The sequence below is a fragment of the Hevea brasiliensis genome, chromosome 12 (assembly GCF_030052815.1).
Source record: "Hevea brasiliensis isolate MT/VB/25A 57/8 chromosome 12, ASM3005281v1, whole genome shotgun sequence".
In the NCBI taxonomy this organism is placed as follows: domain Eukaryota; kingdom Viridiplantae; phylum Streptophyta; class Magnoliopsida; order Malpighiales; family Euphorbiaceae; genus Hevea; species Hevea brasiliensis.
The window spans coordinates 45,047,489-45,067,355 of record NC_079504.1 but is presented as its reverse complement, the minus strand read 5'-3'; the positions used below and the strand labels follow the sequence as shown (position 1 = coordinate 45,067,355).

Sequence of the window (19,867 nt, the reverse complement as noted above, 5' to 3'; positions counted from 1 at the left end):
AATTTAATTTTTATTTTTAATTTAAAAGTATTTAGCTACTTAAAAAGTGAATAACAGAAATTATAATTATGCTTAGTTTATGCATTTACTCGCAGAGAGAGAGAGAGAGAGAGAGAGAGAGAGAGAATTGATACAGAAATGGATTCAATATTGACGGGCCTCAAGCTGGCCCCCAGATTTGGGCTTTAGGTAAAGGGGCTATAGGCTTTGGTCCATGGCGCCCGGTAGAGGAAAAAGAGCGGGAAATGGTTGTGGTGGGATTGGGGTCTGTATATCTTTCTCTTGCCTTTGGGACAGGGGCCGGTTGTAACTTGTAGGGACTCGTCTCAAGCGAAGAAATGATATCCACTCTCAAGGTTTGAATCGAATCGTACGATTTTGTTGAACTAAATGATAGTATTTATGGATGGTTAAATTTTTTGATTGCAGAAATTTTTTGGGTATTCTGGGTTTCGGCCATACCAGAAGGAGGTGATCGAGAAAATTCTTGAGAGAAGGGATTGTCTGGTCGTCATGGCCACTGGCAGTGGAAAGTCTTTGTGGTAAAATCCACTTATCCCTTTTTCGTTTTTATGTTTGGTTTCCCAGAAAGCTATTTTGCTTTTTTCCTTCTCTCTCTTTCCTCTGTTTCTGTTACATGTTTGTTTTTGTTAACAGCTACCAGGTTCCTCCTTTGCTTGTGGGAAAGACTGCCATAGTCATAAGCCCTCTTGTATCTTTGATGCAAGACCAGGTACTTTCTATTCTGTTTATATGTGTGTGTGATTTACTTCCATTTGTTTAATTATTTTAAATTTTGAGTTGGGACCTGCCAATGCTTTTCCAGGTGATGGCTTTGAAACAAAGGGGAATCAAAGCTGAATATCTTGGAACTGGTCAGAGTGATCACTCTGTCCATAATTTAGCTCAAAGTGGTCATTTTCATTTATTATTCATGACTCCTGAAAAGGCATGTTTACTTCCTGTCAGGTATCATATTTGTAGCCGTTGCTTTTACATGGTGCCTATTGAAATAGAGATGCAAGATACTATCATGCATGCAATTTCATGTTTGATGCATTTATTAGCATCTTATAAATTACAAATATTTATAAATTGCATTTTTTTTTTTTTTTGGATTCTTCTCGGTTAATATTTTTGCTTTCATCCTTTCATTTCCTCCTCATAAACTTCCTTTTGTGGGTGGCAACATATAGGCTTAATGAATTTAAAAGTCCTACAAAATTTAACTTTTTTCTTTCTTTTTGTGGTACAAACATTGTTTACTTGAGTATTTATAAGTACCTTTTTGTGCCTTTCTTATGATTATTTGTTTGATATTTTTTTTTCTTGAAATAATGACATTTATCATCACCATGGAGAAAGTCTAATGAATGCAGATGACTGTACATAGTATGAACTGTGTGATATCTATGTCTGGAAAGTGGTGACCTATTTATGTTCTGCTACTTCTTTTGAATTGAAAATGATTGCGCAATGCTTTGCCTCCCTTTTCCATCCATCATCTTGAGATGAAATGCTGTTATCATTTTCATTTCATTTCTGTAGCTTCTGGTCAAAATTGCTAGAGGTTGGAATTTGTCTGCTTGCCGTTGACGAGGCACATTGTATATCAGAATGGGGCCATGATTTCAGGTTATTAAATGCATTATTTCTATATTGTTTTGAAACAAGTTATTGTAGTCCTATTTTCCAATTATGCAGGTTCTAACCTTTAAAGGGAAAACTGAACATTTGTGCCAGTTTATTATTTATGTATGCATGGTCCTATGTATGTTTGGGTTTAGGGCAATTGGACAAAGGAAAGAGAGAAAGGGGGAGACAAAAGGAAGGTGGGCATGGGGGGCTGGGGGGTTGGGGCTATATCCCAAGCCCTGACATGCAATGTCTAGCTAAATCATTCTAAAGTCAGTTGGCCAAACTCAAAAGATGCTGATCTCAAGCCCATCTTGGCATTCTGCATATTTGTTTCCTTCAGCAAATGATCTATAGCTTGAGGTGCCAATTCAATGCAAGTAGCAAAGCAGTTGCCAAATATCTTCTAAGTTTATATGCTTTAGAGCTGCTACAAGCACTTTGAGCTGTTGAAGAGCCTCCTCGGAATGGGATTATCCTAGTTACCATGCAAGTCTTAAACCTCTTTTAACAATGTTGAGGTTAGTTACCATGTTGGTGGTTTTTGGCTGTTTTCCATAAAGATGGAGAAGCAACAGTACAGTCAACCTGTACCATCCTGTACCAAGCCTCCAAAACTTGCTCTACCTGGATTACTAAATGACTATGCAATCTTTTATAGGGAATATCAGCCTAACATACCTTACGTTTGAGTTTAATGTGCTGTCGTTTTGAGCTTAGCTACCATTTTAATAGTTTTTGCTGAAAAGATGGAAGAAATCAAAGTCCCATCAACCTGTACAATCCTGACCAAGCTTCCAAAACTTGTTCAACATTGATTACCAAATGACTTTATCCAATCTTTTATAAGGAAAAATGGCATAACATACGTTACTTTTGAGAGTAACATGTTCCTTTACAATGTCTTGTCTACAGTAGTAATACATTCCTTGAAGGCCCAAAATATTGTTTGCCTGGCATCACTTGTCAACCTTCAGTCACCTCCTTTCTTATGAGTCTTGTAGTTCAATCAGTGATCAGCATGTTGCACAAACATTAAGACCTGAATGCCTCAAAATAAGCATAACATTCAATGCACTGGTGTTCAACCATATTCTCAAATGGAAGTTAAAAAGCTTTTTTGGGAAGAGATTCATAATGATATATATTTTATTTTTAGTACTTGTAACAATTGCTCTTGTACTTTTTGTTTGAATTGCTGATTTTGGAGGAAAACTCCATTTTCTTTTTGTTTGTCAGGGTGGAATACAAGCAATTAGACAAGTTACGCAATATTCTCTTGGATGTTCCATTCGTTGGCTTAACTGCAACTGCAACAGAAAAGTATCCCCCTCTTTTATTTGTTTATTTATTTGAAAATTGAGATTATCATTTATTATTCATCTTCTTTATGCCTTTGGCTGTATGGGAAAGGGAGAATTGAAGGTAGCCATTTGACCCTTTTTTTCCCCCTAATTTATTGCATTTGTGATATGTATGATTCTCTTGATTCTTAACCATAGTTTTCAAAGGGCACACTTCAAGTTCCTCAATTGCCCAAGCCCTAGGTCATTTATCTTGAGGCGTTCTGTAGTTAGGCTCCATACCTGTCACGCACCTTAGCTAGTTGGCTTGCACATGAGAAGTTTTATGTTTATTTATTTGTTTATTTTACTTGCTTTTGGTTGGTTTTATTGGTATGTTGCTTATTTTTATTTATGCCTTTTAGAGTTGCTTTTTAAGTTTTAACCATTGGATGGTACTAGTTATTCAATTAGATATGTGCAATTGCATTAACTAATCTTTAATATGTAAATATAATAATATGATACGGCCTTCTAATCTTAAATTCAAAGTTGCCTTTCTCCTTTTTAATCATGTTGACAATCTAAAATAGTGCCAAACAAAAGTGTTTCTAGGTTTGGGGATATTTCATTAGAAATTATAGATGAGACTAATTTAGAAGAGATGGATTTATGTTGATTGCAAGATTGGCTCAATTAGTACACTTGTATGCATTGATGTTTATTTGTTGAAATTGAACTATACAATGCTTAGTGGTGATTATATTTTTTCCCCTTTTTTTCGACCATTCATTGGGCTTTAACATTATACTTGTTTGATGGTAGCTTGTATTTCCATTATTTTTTTGCCATATAGCCCATCTTGAACTAGTTTTGGTGGTTAATTTCTTTGTAGTATTCGTGTTTTATTGTAGAAATTTTGGATATGTTTTCATTCAATTTTTACTAAAAAGCTTTTTAAAAAAATTATTTATATATTTATACACATTGTGATAAATGTGTACCTCACATCATTAAGAAGTGCGCTTTTGTCTTGAGCCTAGGCCTTACTGCATTTTGTAGCATTATGTGCTTTGCTTCTTTGAAAACTATTTTCCTAAATGGCCATCTTTGATTTTGATCGTGGTTTTTTATGAACATGATTTGTAGCCATAGGGAGTGCATTCCCTAAATTTCCATTCCTTTTAGGCCTTAAGACTTGAATGCTCCCACCAACACCCTCAACCACCACACAAACCACAACCCCCCCCCCCCCCCCCCCTCCCTCCCTCTACTCTTAATATCTTGGTGATATTCAGAAAATGGAAAAGCATAATTTCAAAACTTACTGATGTGGAACAGCTAAGAACAAAGGACAAAATAAGGACCAATCCTTGAAAAAGAAAACTAATTCTCAATAATTTTATTTAATCTCATTAATAATCATAATCCAAAGTTGCTGAATAATAGAAAATTAGCTCTATTATAGAGCTTACAACTCTAATCAAATTAAGAATAGAAATCCTAATTCAACTCTAATTAGGAATACTAAATAAGATAAATTAGAAAATAATAGACCTAATAATAATAAAATTCCTAAACAATAAAAACTTTTTAAATTTCTTAATTCTAGAATAATTAAAATTCTTAAATAAAATTCTGAACTTCCTATTTTATATTACTTACATTAGCTTGTTTTGGACCACCTTTCTATGTTTGACTAATTTGAGCATAGTAATGCGAAGAAAGGTGCAATGACTGCTCATTGTTGTAACAAATGTTCATTCCCTTCCTCCCTTGCTCTCCTCAATATATACAAAAATCTGGTATGCATGGATACCTTACCTTGACAATATTATTTTTGCATATAGTTGGATTCAATCCCTTAATACATTTAGAAGCATAACTTGATACATCCAATAGAGAGCAAGAAATTGTTGTTATTATCACCTATTTTATTGTCATTTGTCCCCATTGCAGGATTATTAATAAACCTCTTTTTATCTTCTTATATATTAATCAAAATTTTGTGGAAATTACTTGTGTATCATGTCATCTTAGTCGTAAATGTTACAAGATAGAAGCAGTACCTCATATGTTATAGTTTTATTACATTACTTTATCTTTTTTTTTTTCATTTTACTATTTATGTTCCATTATATATTTGTTCTAGGTGTGATAATTTCCAATGCATAAATGATTGTATCCATGTTATGAGGCACATACCCACCATTGATGAAGTGGCAAGTCCTATGGCATATGTGTGACTGTTCATGTTTATATTGTGTTGTAAATAAGAAAAAAAGTAGAGAAAGAAAGGGAAAAGAAAAATAACTCTCACATACATCTCTGTGATTTATAATCTTGCCTATATGTACAAGAATTCTAAAATAGGAAAAATAGCTATACATGGATAACAATTATAAAATAGGCTACAAAATAGACTATACTACAGGAATCCACCTAAAATAGGAATGCACCTAACATATCCCACAACTGTTAGTACTTCCCTTTAAGATGGTGCATAGATATCTTGCATGCCCATCTTACAACCAAAACATGAAAGGACTTATTGCCAAGTCCTTTAGTTAAAACATTAGCTAGCTGATTTTCTAAAAGCCTATACGAATTATCCAGAATCTAACAATTTATCTTTTCCTTGATGAAATGTTGATCAATCAATGTGCATTGTTTTGTAATGCTAAAATAGATTGTGAGCAATGCTAATTGCAGTCTTGTTATCACAATATAATGTTTGATTCCCCCTTCTAACCTATGATGCGCGGAAACGTTAGGTGGGAGCATTTCCCCGTTCCGAAAATGTTTCCCTATCGAAAACATGAGAACACGACACGGAAACGTCTCTAGGATGTGTCCGTAATTTCAAGAAATAGGAAACGCTTCTCCAACAAAAAAAAAAAAAAACCTAAAATCAAATCATGCTGTGTCGTAAGGATGTGCAATACTTAGGTTAAAACAAGGCAAATCGCACCGCAAGGAAGAAGAAGAAGAAGAAGAAGAAGAAGAAGAAGAAGAAGAAGAAGAAGAAGAAAGGAGGAGGACTTTATTTATGGGTAATATATATATATATATATATATATATATATATATATATATCATAAAAGATGTTCGACAATAAATAAAGTCCAAATATTGTCCTATCAAAAAGAAAAAAAAATTACAACTTTATACAATCAATTCAATTTTTAAATAAATTAATTAACAATTAATACATGCCTAAATTAATTAACACAAAATAATTGATACATAACTTATGTCTAAATTAAATAATACAAAATAATAATTTGCTTTTGAATATTTTTCAATATAAAATAATTAATACATATCTAAATTAATTACTTAATTTAATTAATTAGACTATTTATATATTTATGATTATAAATAATTGAAATAACAAATATATAGAATAGTAAAATTAATTTTGAGATGTTGTACAAAGGGTCAAAGTTCTCAAAATATAGTGAAAATTGAATAAATAAAATTAATAATTATTTATGTAAAAAAAGTCTTCAAATAGGAGGAAATTTGGGTATCGATCTGTATATCATATATATCACAAGATTCTTGAAAGAAAAAAAAAGAAACAGAACATGGGGAAGCGAGCAAAGTATCAATGGGGAAGGAGCAAAGCATCGCGATGCATACTTGAACCAAGTTGCCCTCTATCATCACTCCTCCAATTGTCTTGTCGCCGCCTTGCCATCCAGTAGGTACTCCTCCTCCTCGTCTTCTTCTTCTTCTTATTCCTTGCAGCGCAATTTGCTTTGTTTTAACCTAAGTATTGCACATCCTTATGACATGATGCGATTTGATTTTAGGGTTTTTTTTTTTTAATTTGGAAACACGTTTTCGATTTCTTGAAATTATAGACATGGCCTGGAGACATTTCCTTGTTGTGTCCTTACATTTCCGGCAGGGAAACATTTTTGGAATAGAGAAACGCTCCTACCTGATGTTTCCATGCATTGTACATAAGCATGACTCACAAAACCATACACCACACTGACTCACAATACTTACAGCGTATGTATGGTATATTGAGGATCATGCATATGCTAACTCACAACCCCTAATTGGTCTGCCATGTGTCTTCCAATGATTCTCTCTAGTATGCCTTGGTTTACTACAATAATAACATTTTAAGTTATTTTTGTTTGATGAACCCTAGTTACTGTCTATTGGTTGTTCACGAAAGGTGTTAGTGACTGGCCCTACTTTGTATACAGAGACAGTGTGTATCATTGCACTTTTTCATCTTTCCTCCTGTTGGACATAAGAATGAGCTTGTCTCGAGGAAGATAAAGGATCCTTGCAATGTATCTGAACCAAATCTAGTCACATTCCATATTTAAAATAGCAAGAAAATCATAAACACACTCCTCTATCAATTTCTAGAATTTAGAAGCATCTTCAGAACATGTAGCTTGAAAATCTCAGTAATAGTCTAATTCTTGCCATAGACCTTTCAATTCAACAAAATGTTGCACTATAGTCATCTCTTCTTGTCTGGTCTCATGCTCCTTATTTCGTAGCTCATTAATCTCAGCATCATTACCAATCTGGGAATAGGTTTGAGCTTTAAGTTTTTTGAGTTATATTCAGTAATAAATATCCTTGAGAAATTTGTGGTTGCATTGAGTTGATAAGTCATGACATGATAAAATAGTTTTTAGATTCCCATTGATTGATTGTTGGATCAATAAAATCTTCTTTTGGCTTATCTCTTATAACATAATCAACAAACCTGTGTCTTGAATGAACAATAAACATGACCCTGACCAAGCAAGGTAATTGGTTCCATCTAGCTTCATAGGACTAATACGCACAAAGGATTGTCGTCCAGAAATCCAACTTTAACTCCACTACTTTTAGTAGTGGCCTGAGAGCTTTTCTCTTTCGCCATCTTTGATTAGAATAGAGAAATAACACTTTTTCTAGAGGCCAAAGAAAGGCAGCAAAAGTATGTCCTAAAGGGACAATAGACTGTAATTGGCTTTGAGAATCAATTTCTCCTTAGTTCGCAACAATCTAGGGCAAAAGTTCTAATATCATGTAAATTAAAAGAAAAAAAAAATAATAGAGAGAAAGAAAGGGAACAGAAAAATAACTCATACATCTCTGTGATCTACAGCCTTGCTTATGTATATGGGTGAGCATCGGTTGGTTCGGTTTGATCTGAAAAACCGAATAAATCAAAATTTATAGTATAACAAACCGAACCAAACTAACTTATGGAGAAAACCAAATTGAAACGAATTGAACTGGTTCAGTTTGGTTTGATTTAGTTTGATTTGTCGGTTTGAGCTTCATCTTGGGCTTTTTGGGGTTATTTTGGACTCGTTTCATATCTAATTTCAGTTATTTTTAACACTAATTTTGGACCTAATAACAATTAATATAAAAAGCGAATTAGTTGATTCAGTTTTATTATATTTTTCTCAAAAAACTGAACCAAACATATCGAATTTCTTAAATTTAAAAATCAAATAGAATTTCTTAATTAAATTGGTTCGGTCATTTTTTGTGATTTGAACCAAATTCTGCTCACCTCTACCTACATGTGCAATAATTTTAAAATAAAAAATAATTATACAAGAACAATAGCTATAAAGTAGACACTAATACAAGAATCCACCTAACGTAACCCATAGTTGTCAACATATTACTTTGATATGACTTCAATAGTTCTTGTAAGATATATTTGGAAATAATAGTTTTGATTTTGCCTATTCTTTATGCATGAGTTCAGGGTTAGAATCGACATCATCAATTCCCTAAGAATGAACGATCCTTATGTGGCTGTTGGCTCATTTGACCGAAAAAATCTCTTCTATGGTGTCAAACATTTCAATCGTGGTACACTTTTTATGAACGAGCTTGTTCAAGAAATTTCAAAATTTGCAGGGAATGGTGGGTCAACTATTGTTTACTGCACAACAATAAAAGATGTTGAACAGGTGCATTTTTTTTTCTTTTTCATCTTCTAATTATTAAATCTTGTATTCCTTAATTTGAAGTTAGTTTCTTTGCTTAGGAAACGGCATGCATATCTTCAAAAAACTCAAAACTTGACGCCCATTTTCAAGTTTAAAAGAACATCGTTCCAAGAGATATTGTGATGTAAAACAAGTTCTAATACCAAAATCATGTAGAACAAAAGGAGACCAAAGATCAAGAGAAACAAATTCTCAAGAACAAAGAATTTCTTTAAAGATAGAAATTGTCCAAGTTTATTAATTCTCAATTGTCAATAATATCATAATAGTCAAATCTATTAAATGATAGAAAACCTATGCCTATTTGTATAGTTTTTGTAACCCAAATGAAATACTATTTAGAAATCCTAAATAAAATAAATGAGAAAAATAATAATAAACCTAATAATAGAATTCTTAAATAATAAAACTCTTAAACTTCCTAATTTAACAATGAATAAAATTCCTAAGTATCCTAAGTTGATTCTTCTTCTAATACTGCATCACGTTATTTTGAGGCCAAACTGTAAAAAAAAGTCAAACCTTTGCACAAATTGTCAATTTTGGCCAATTTTTTTTCTTAGTCAATTTTGGCCTAATTTCAAACTTGAGTGTTTATTTTGGCCAACCTTCAAAATTGGGGAATTCTAGTGCTAATGAGGCAGCTCTATCAGCAAAATTTATTATATTTAAATTGTGGGACCCACCTAACTAACCATGTATAAACCCATGGTTAGTGGACTGAACGGTGCTTTGGGAGGAAAGAATAACGGAGTCGTTTTCTCACTCCTTTTTGTTGTGGGTTTGTATAAATACTATTACTCTCTAGAAAGCTGCACTAACTTCATCCTAGCATGTGAAATATCAATATTATATGTTGTAGTTTATTTAGTGATCCACTTAACAGGGTAATCTTTCAAGTTTTGTGAGCCATGAATTGCTAATAGTTCAGAGGTAGAAGTTCTGAATGTTAGAACTTAGTTTCTTGTAAACCTTTTCCATTATCATCTATTGTTGCATTGGCAATGAAACAGGAGGTTTGTATATTTGATCAGTTCTACTTGAATATTTATTTAAGTATAGTAGTAGTACACTAATTTTTATATTAATAGTTCAAAGGTAGAATCCCAAAGCCACCTTTATTTCAAATGTTGCTTTAACAATTTAATTGCTTTTTAAAAAAAAAAAATTATAAAAGCACAGACAACGACATATACGTATCATCAAAGAGAAATAGTTTAAAATAGTAGGACCAAGGCTTTGAAATTAAGCCAAGGCTGCACCATCGTCAACATCACCGGCGTGTTTGAACTTCTGTAGTTCTTTGAAATTAAGCCAAGGCTTCACCCAAACCTTAGCTTCATATCATGGAAAACACAAATGAAACAGAGAGTGGCATTTGGTTAAAACTTAAAATTGGATCTGTATTGGATAGAAATTGTCTTCACTCTAGGTTGGGTGATTGGTACTGGCTATTAAGAAAAGGGAATAGTTTTTTACCATCTTATCCTATATTAGTAATTAGTAAGTCTATAAGATTTTGTGTCGATTTGATTCTGCCAAACGGTTTCTGGTTGACATGTTTTTTATACTATGTTCTACCCTGTTTCAAAAAAACAGAGCATAAGTCTAGTGTTGCAGGAAGGGTGGAAGGAGTCTTGTGGATAAGCAATCTACCTGCAATCCCAAATGGGACTAAGGAGATGTACCTGGTCAAGCTTTCAGATATTAATCAGTGACTGGGAAATCTCATGTATAATAGAATCGATAAGAAAGAATTCAGGCTAGTAAAAAGAAGTTCCTCCACCATAGATACAAATGGTGCGGTTAGCATTACCTGGATTGCTTATTGATGTCTCTGTTATAGTTAGAGGAATGGAAAGAGTAGAAGATGGGAGAACCCATTTTAGTGTTGTTGTTTAACATAGCCTTAGTTGCCCATTGAAACTTGAAAGTGCATCATTTAGGTAATGGATGGAAAGAAAAAATAAAAAATAAAAAAATGACTACGTTTTTTCTTCAATCCACTAGCCATGGGTTTATCAATGATTAGCTAGGTGGGTTCTTCAATTTAAATATGACAAAATATGCTAACTAGACTGCCACATCAATACTAGAATTCCCCAATTTTAAAGTCTAGCCAAAATAAATACTAAATTTTGAATTGAGTCAAAATTGACAAAAAAAAAAAGGCCAAAATTGACAATTCCGGTAAAGGTTTAGCTTTTTTTACAGTTTGACCTATTTTTAATGTTTTTATTTTCCCTCCTGTATGATGTGACCATCATTTGAATTCTTTTTAGAAATTGCTACCAATTTATTATTGTGCATTGTTTGACTAACTTTGATACATATTCTTGTCATCATATATTTTTCTCCAGATTTTCAAGTCACTTCAGGAGATAGGAATTAAGACTGGAATATACCATGGCAAAATGAGCAGCAAAGCTCGTGAGGAGTCCCATAGGTGTTCACCACTAAACTATGCATTTTTGGAGTAGCGATTCTAGTTGTCTTCCTTGTGATTAATAATTGTTGAGTGTTATATTATACCCTATACCTTCTTTCTCCCATTGTTATCTTATGAGGAATTGATCTTTACATGCTTAAGTGAGCTTTTTTCTTCTTAAGGTCATTTATAAGAGATGAACTACATGTCATGGTTGCCACTATTGCTTTTGGGATGGGCATTGATAAGCCGGACATAAGGCAAGTGATACATTATGGTTGCCCAAAGAGTCTAGAGTCCTATTATCAGGAGAGTGGACGATGCGGAAGAGACGGTATAGCTTCTGTCTGTTGGCTTTATTATACAGGAAGTGACTTTACGAAAGCTGACTTCTACTGTGGAGAATTGAAAACAGTAAGTGAATTTGCTTCTTCTCTTAAGAAACTAGTTGAATTTTTTTTGCTTTGGCTTATTAAAATGATTTTTCTTATCAAAATTACTACACTAATTTATTATCTAACCAAACATTTGAGAATTTCTGTGTTGTTCATGTTCTTCCATAAAAAAAGTTGTAGTAATTCCCTTTTTTTTTTTTCTTTCCTATCTTTTTGGAATTAATTTCACACTGCGATTCACTAGGAAAATCAGAGAAAAGCTGTTGTGGAGTCATTGATGATTGCACAAAAGTATTGCATATTGGCAACTTGTAGAAGAAAGTTCTTGCTTGATTACTTTGGAGAACATGTTTCAGCTGACAATTGTGGTTTAGCTTTCACTTGGATACTTTAATTTGTTATTTTTACTAGACTGGCTTAAAATTTTCTACCCCTTGTTATGCTTATCAATTTAGTTTATTTGCATTGTTTTTGCAGGAAATTGTGATAATTGTAGGTTCTCAAAGAAGGAACGCGACCTGTCAAGGGAAGCGTTTCTTTTGATGGCTTGCATTCAATCATGTAGGGGTAAATGGGGTCTCAATATGCCTATAGACGTTCTTCGTGGGTCTCGAGTAAGTTATTATTTATTGAAAATAGCTAGTACTTTTTTGTGATTATTCATCATAAGGAAATTGATTGTTGATACTAAATGCATGCTTTTCTTTTCCTTTTTCAATTTATTAAATGGCTTAAAAGTAGCACATATATTTATTTTATTCCCTACATTCAATTCCAGGCTGGTCAAGGAAAAATTAAGAAAGAAACATTTCTACTAAGGCCAATATTACCCTGTCTACTTTGCTTCTTCATGATGGTGGCTGGGGATGGAGAAGATTAAAGTTTTTGCCTTAGTGATATGGGAAGCAGTAAATTGTTATAGAGAAAATTGTTAACTTGCTCATAAATGAGTGGAATTCAAAATATTGTTTGAATCTATTGAATTTTAGCTTAAGCCATCATTCATTTTTAATTTATCTTCCCCATTCTTACATGGTTGTTTGTGGATGTTGTCTTTCAATGTGGATTGTAGGCAAAAAAAATTCTTGATGTGCATTTTGACAAGCTTCCACTTCATGGACTTGGGAAAAGCTACTCTTCAAATTGGTGGAAATCATTGGCTTATCAATTGATCTCTCATGGTACCTTAAGTGATTTATTTGAAAATTTAGTTATAATCATTCTAAATTACATGCATGTCATTTATGGTTGCCTGGTGCTATGAATTATTGGTTGTATGAATTGTTGAGCCAATAATTGTGGTTTGGTTCACCAACTCCATGGTCTTATACTTTGTGAAGCCTTGTTGTAATACATGATGAGTGACTCGGTGCATGGAGCATCCCACACTTGTGGGATTGGGGAGGGTTGATGTATGCAACCTTGCCCCTGCTTTGCAAAGAGGGTGTTTCTGTGGCTCGGACCCATGACCTCTAAATCACAAACAGAGTAACTTTACCGTTACACTAAAGTTACTATATTGTGGTACATAATATCGAGAAATATTTTCTTCTGTATGTTTCTATTTTTCTCATGTTTTTGAAGTCATGTCTTAAGTTAATTTCCTCAAAATTTTAAGTTGTATTTGTAGAAAGAGATAATTCTTATGATTTCAATTAATCTGTACATGGGTATATATATACAATTGATTCCTATAATTGTGTTCTACTAATTAGGAAGAAATCCTAAATAAGAAATCCTAAATAAGAATACAGAATATACAGAGAAATAATATAGTGATTGACTTTCCATAACATAGTGATTGACTTTCCATAACACTCTCCCTCAAGTTGGAGCATAGATGTTAATCATGCCCAACTTGTTACAAATGTAGTCAATCCTAGCTCCATTCAGAGCTTTTGTGAAAATATCTCCTAACTGCTCTCCAGTTTTGATGTGTCCTGTTGAGATGATCTGTTGTTGAATCTTTTCACAAATAAAGTGACAATCAATCTCAATATGTTTGGTCCGCTCATGAAACACCGGATTAGAAGCAATATGAAGAGCAGCTTGATTATCACACCACAATTTCGCAGGCAGGGAGGTCTTAAAACCTGTCTCATCTAGTAATTGAAGTATCCACATTACCTCACATACTGATTGTGCCATGGCTTTGTATTCGGATTCAGCACTAGATCGAGAAACTACACTCTGCTTCTTGCTTCTCCAAGACACCAAATTTACTCCAATAAAAATGCAATATCCAGTAGTTGACCTCCTGTCAATCTTAGATCCAGTCCAGTCGGCATTTGAAAAACATTCAACATTCAAATGTCCATGATTACCATATAGCAAACCTCTTCCTGGAGCGCCCTTCAGATAACACAAGATTTGTTCCAAGGCTTCCCAATGAGCAACAGTTGGGGAAGACATAAACTGACTTACCACACTAACGGCATAAGCAATGTCAGGACGAGTGACTGTAAGGTAGTTCAATTTTCCTACCAATCTCCTGTATCTCTCTGGATCTTCAAACAACTCATTATCCCCTGCTAACAGTTGTAAAGTTGGAGTCATTGGTGCGCTACAAGGCTTAGCACCTAATTTTCCTGTCTCTGTCAATAGATCGAGGACATATTTTCTTTGAGACAAAAAAATACCCTTCTTACTTCTCATAACTTCGATACCCAAGAAATACTTTAACAATCTCAAGTCTTTGGTCTGAAACTGAGTTTGGAGGAAGGTTTTAAGAGATGAAATACCTGCAGAGTCACTCCCAGTGATGACAATGTCGTCCACATAGATTACCAAGAGAATTAGACCAGCCTCAGATTGCCTATAAAATACTGAGTGATCACACTTACTCTTTTGCATACCAAATTCCTGTACTGCTTCACTGAATCTCCCAAATCATGCCCTAGGACTTTGTTTCAAGCCATAAAGAGACTTTCGAAGCCTACAAACTTTACTCAACTCCCCCTGAGCAACAAACCTAAGTGGTTGCTCCATATACACCTTCTCCTGAAGATCACCATGAAGGAAAGCATTATTGATATCCAATTGATGCAGGGGCCAATCATATGTAGCTGCTAAAGAGATAAACAAGCGAATATAAGTAAGTTTAGCTACAGGAGAAAAAGTATCAGAGTAATCAACCCCATATGTCTGAGCATATCCTTTTGCTATAAGGCGTGCTTTTAACCTAGCCACAGAACCATCAGGATTTACTTTTATCAGAATACCTATTTGCAATCAATAGCTTTCTTACCAGTAGGCAAAGGCAATAGTTCCCATGTACCATTAGCATCTAAAGCCTCCATTTTCTCTTTCATAGCATCACACCAGCCAGGATGAGACAGTGCCTCACCAACAGTATTAGGGATGGGAACAGAGTCTAAAGAAGTAACAAAACACCGAGAACAAGAAGACAATTGATTATAAGAAACAAAAGAAGAGATAGGGTAAGTAAATGAACGTTTACCTTTATGAAGAGCAATGGGTAAGTCTAGATCAGAATCATGATCAGTATGAGGTACAGGATCTCCCAACGAAGTAGCTGGTGGAGGATCTGAGTCAGGAATCTCCAATCTCCAATCTCCAATCTCCTAGAATAAACATGAACAACGGGAGGTCGAGTAGGTCTAGAGACAGAAGGAACAGGCTGTGGGAGAGGACTAGACATTGGTTGGACAGTATATATTAAGAGATCATCCTCCTCCCCCTGACTCTCATACACAGATGATGGAGGAAAAATGGAGTGGACTAAAAAAATGTGACATCTGCAAAAACAAGATAACAATTAAGAGTAGGAGAGAAACAACGGTACCCTTTTTGGAGCCGGGAGTACCCAAGGAAGACACATTTGAGAGATTTTGGATCCAATTTAATAACCTGTGGACGAACATCACGCACAAAACAGGTACAACCAAAAATTCGGGGTTCAACAGGGAATAAAGATTTTGTAGAAAACAAAGCAGTATAAGGAATATCCCCATTAAGGACAGAAGACGGCATGCGATTGATCAAAAAACATGCCGTAGAAATTGCATTCGTCCAAAAGTTTTTAGGTACTTTTATATGAAAAAGAAGAGTACGAGTTACCTCAAAAAGATGCCGATTTTTTCTTTCGGCCACGCCATTTTGGGATGGGGTATCCACACATGAAGACTGATGAAGAATGACATTTTGTATCATATAAGGCTGAAATTGTGCTGAAAAGTATTCTTTGATATTGTCACTTCTTAATATGCGCACAGAAATATTAAATTGAGTTTTGATTTCATTACAAAAGGCACAAAAGATAGAAAACAACTCAGAACGATTCTTCATTAAATATAACCAGGTAACACGAGAGTAATCATTAATAAAAGTAACAAAATAACTAAATCCAGTTTTAGATGTAATGTAACAAGGACCCCAAACATCGTAATGAACTACCTCAAAAGGATGAAGCCCGTTTATTGACTCTAGACACGTAAGGCAAACGATGATGTTTTGCAACCGATACGACTCACATTCTAGTATCGATAAAGATCAAATTGAGGACACGCTTTCTTCATGGTAGACAAAGAAGGATGACCCAATCTACAATGAGCTTCAAGAGGTGTTAAGGTACCGAGTAAACAAGCGATCGCGGTACATGATTTTTCAGAATGTAGAGACCACCTGACTCGCGTCCTCTACAAATAATCTGCTTCGTCGTAAGATCCTGAAACAAACACTAGTCAGGAAAAAAGAAAACAAAGCAATTTAAGGTACGAGTAAGTTTACTAATAGAAAGTAGATTAAAAGAGAATTTTGGTAGACACAAAACAGAAGACAAAGAAATTGACGAAGTCGGGTTCGCAATTCCAGACCCCATGACACAAGAAGTAGAACCATCAACAAAGTAACAAGAGGAAGTGAGATTAGACCAAAAGTATAGAAGACTAGAATTACCTGTCATGTGATCTGTCACACCAGAATCAATAACCCATTTGGATGAAGAAGACACAAGGCATGTAGTGGATTTACCTGACTCAGCGATCACAGTGACAGGGGAACTGGTAGGCTTTAGAGATGCCTAATACTGGAAAAATTGTGCAAAATCCTTTGCAGATACCAAAATAGTTTTCTCAAAGGAAGATATCAGAGAATTCTCTGTCATATTTGCCATCCGTGATCGTTGATTTTTCCTCCGGTTGCGGACAATTATATTTTGTATGGCCAGGCGCATGGCAATAATAACAAATGACTCCTCTTGAGTCCTGATTAGAACTAGCCTCTCCATTACGCTGATTATTTCTGTTGCCTGTAATTCCTCTTCTACTTCCTCTTCTATTAGCCTGTTGTCCATTTGGAGTACGGCTAATAAGAGCACTACTGGCAGGCTGTGAAGATTGAGTACTCTCTGTACGAAGGACCCGTGTGAACATTTCATGCAAAGAGGAAATCTCAGAACTGGAGAGAATCTGAGATTTAATGGCCTCATACTCAAGGAAGGCCTGCAAGAAAACTCATAATGACCTTGCTCCCGTTGGGCCTGCTGAACTTTCACATCAGGACTAAAAGGCAATAATACATTAAGTTCCTCATATACCCGTTTAAAATCCATAAAATAAGCCGTGAGAGACTTATCCTCTTTCTCAACACGGTAGAATGCCTTACAAACATCATAAATACGGGAGATATTCCCTCTACCAGAATACAGAAAATCTTAGTAATTCATCAATTCCTTAACAAATTCATAGTGATTAATTAAACTAATTATCTCACTATGAATTGAGTTCCGAAGCTGCAAAAACAACCGAGCATCCTCCCTTAGCCAAGTTTGTCGTGTATCATCAGTGGGTGGATCTTTAGTAAGGTGATCATCCTTATCAATGCTACGCAAATAGACCCTAACTTCTTACTCCACTCCTGTAATTCGAACCATTAAGTTTGTGTTCCGTGATCTTAGTCATCACCTAATCACATCGTAAATAACATTCTTATTGTCCGCCATTTGTTGAGACAAAGAAAACTAACAAACGCTAATCCAAAGTGCTTATAGCAAAGAAATAGCCTAAAATCACAAATCAAGCAAATACCCAAATAGGATCCGAGAGCCAAACTTGAAGTCCTTTAATGGTATCGGATCGTGCAACAAGACACAGTGGTGGAATGAGGGGTTGAGGCGACATGGCGATGTTGATCGGATCGAAACGCCGATCGGCAGCCAAGGTCTCTCATGTTTTGAAGTCATGTCTTAAGTTAATTTCCTCAAAATTTTAAGTTGTATTTGTAGAAAGAGATAATTCTTATGATTTCAATTAATCAGACATGGGTATATATATACAATTAATTCCTATAATTGTGTTCTACTAATTAGGAAGAAATCCTAAATAAGAAATCCTAAATAAGAATACGTAATATACAGAGAAATAATATAGTGATTGACTTTCCATAACATAGTGATTGACTTTCCATAACACTTCCCTCAAGTTGGAGCATAGATGTTAATCATGCCCAACTTGTTACAAATGTAGTCAATCCTAGCTCCATTGAGCTTTTGTGAAAATATCTCCTAATCGCTCTCCGTTTGATGTGTCCTGTTGAGATGATCTGTTGAATCTTTTCACAAATAAAGTGACAATCAATCTCAATATGTTTGGTCCGCTCATGAAACACCGGATTAGAAGCAATATGAAGAGCACTTGATTATCACACCACAATTTCGGAGGTCTTAAAACTGTCTCATCTAGTAATTGAAGTATCCACATTACCTCACATACTGATTGTGCCATGGCTTTGTATTCGGATTCAGCACTAGATCGAGAAACTACACTCTGCTTCTTGCTTCTCCAAGACACCAAATTTACTCCAATAAAAATGCAATATCCAAGAGTTGACCTCCACAATCTTAGATCGCATTTGAAAAACATTCAACATTCAAATGTCCATGATTACCATATAGCAAACCTCTTCCCGAGCGCCTTCGATAACACAAGATTTGTTCCAAGGCTTCCCAATGAGCAACTGGGGAAGACATAAACCGACTTACCACACTAACGGCATAAGCAATGTCGACGAGTGGCGTAAGGTAGTTCAATTTTTCCTACCAATCTCCTCTCTAGATCTTCAAACAACTCATTATCCTGTAAAGTTGGAGTCATTGGTGCGCTACAAGGCTTAGCACCTAATTTTCCTGTCTCACAATAGATCGAGGACATATTTTCTTTGAGACAAAAAATACCCTTCTTACTTCTCATAACTTCGATACCCAAGAAATACTTTAACAATCTCAAGTCTTTGGTCCAGTTTGGAGGAAGGTTTTAAGAGATGAAATAGAGTCACTCCCGGTGATGACAATGTCGTCCACATAGATTACCAAGAGAATTAGACCAGCCTCATTGCCTATAAAATACCAGTGATCACACTTACTCTTTTGCATACCAAATTCTGTACTGCTTCACTGAATCTCCCAAATCATGCCCTAGGACTTTGTTTCAAGCCATAAAGAGACTTTCGAAGACTACAAACTTTACTCAACTCCCCCTGAGCAACAAACCTAAGTGGTTGCTCCATATACACCTTCTCCTGAAGATCACCATGAAGGAAAGCATTATTGATATCCAATTGATGCAGGGGCCAATCATATGTAGCTGCTAAAGAGATAAACAAGCGAATATAAGTAAGTTTAGCTACAGGAGAAAAAGTATCAGAGTAATCAACCCCATATGTCTGAGCATATTCTTTTGCTACAAGGCGTGCTTTTAACCTAGCCACAGAACCATCAGGATTTACTTTTACTGTAAATACCCATTTGCAACCAATAGCTTTCTTACCAGTAGGCAAAGGCAATAGTTCCCATGTACCATTAGCATCTAAAGCCTCCATTTTCTCTTTCATAGCATCACACCAGCCAGGATGAGAACAGAGTCTAAAGAAGTAACAAAACACCGAGAACAAGAAGACAATTGATTATAAGAAACAAAAGAAGAGATAGGGTAAGTACATGAACGTTTACCTTTATGAAGAGCAATGGGTAAGTCTAGATCAGAATCATGATCAGTATGAGGTACAGGATCTCCCAACGAAGTAGCTGGTGGAGGATCTGAGTCAGGAATCTCCAATCTCCAATCTCCAATCTCCTAGAATAAACATGAACAACGGGAGGTCGAGTAGGTCTAG

The 19,867-nt window shown here is 35.0% G+C and overlaps 1 protein-coding gene across 1 annotated transcript in view; it reads left to right on the top strand.

The window, feature by feature from the left end:
- The first annotated feature begins 240 nt into the window (after nucleotides 1-240).
- LOC110631873 (uncharacterized) overlaps nucleotides 241-19,867 on the top strand; it is a 33,481-nt gene continuing 13,854 nt past the window's right edge. The window contains exons 1-12 of the mRNA XM_021779869.2: nucleotides 241-356; nucleotides 430-542; nucleotides 658-733; nucleotides 827-969; nucleotides 1,549-1,635; nucleotides 2,875-2,958; nucleotides 8,668-8,875; nucleotides 11,275-11,360; nucleotides 11,525-11,756; nucleotides 11,982-12,105; nucleotides 12,215-12,351; nucleotides 12,810-12,918. Coding sequence (XP_021635561.2) covers nucleotides 339-356; nucleotides 430-542; nucleotides 658-733; nucleotides 827-969; nucleotides 1,549-1,635; nucleotides 2,875-2,958; nucleotides 8,668-8,875; nucleotides 11,275-11,360; nucleotides 11,525-11,756; nucleotides 11,982-12,105; nucleotides 12,215-12,351; nucleotides 12,810-12,918 — 1,417 coding nt within the window. The 5' untranslated portion in view covers nucleotides 241-338. The remainder of the gene's footprint in view (nucleotides 357-429; nucleotides 543-657; nucleotides 734-826; nucleotides 970-1,548; nucleotides 1,636-2,874; nucleotides 2,959-8,667; nucleotides 8,876-11,274; nucleotides 11,361-11,524; nucleotides 11,757-11,981; nucleotides 12,106-12,214; nucleotides 12,352-12,809; nucleotides 12,919-19,867) is intronic.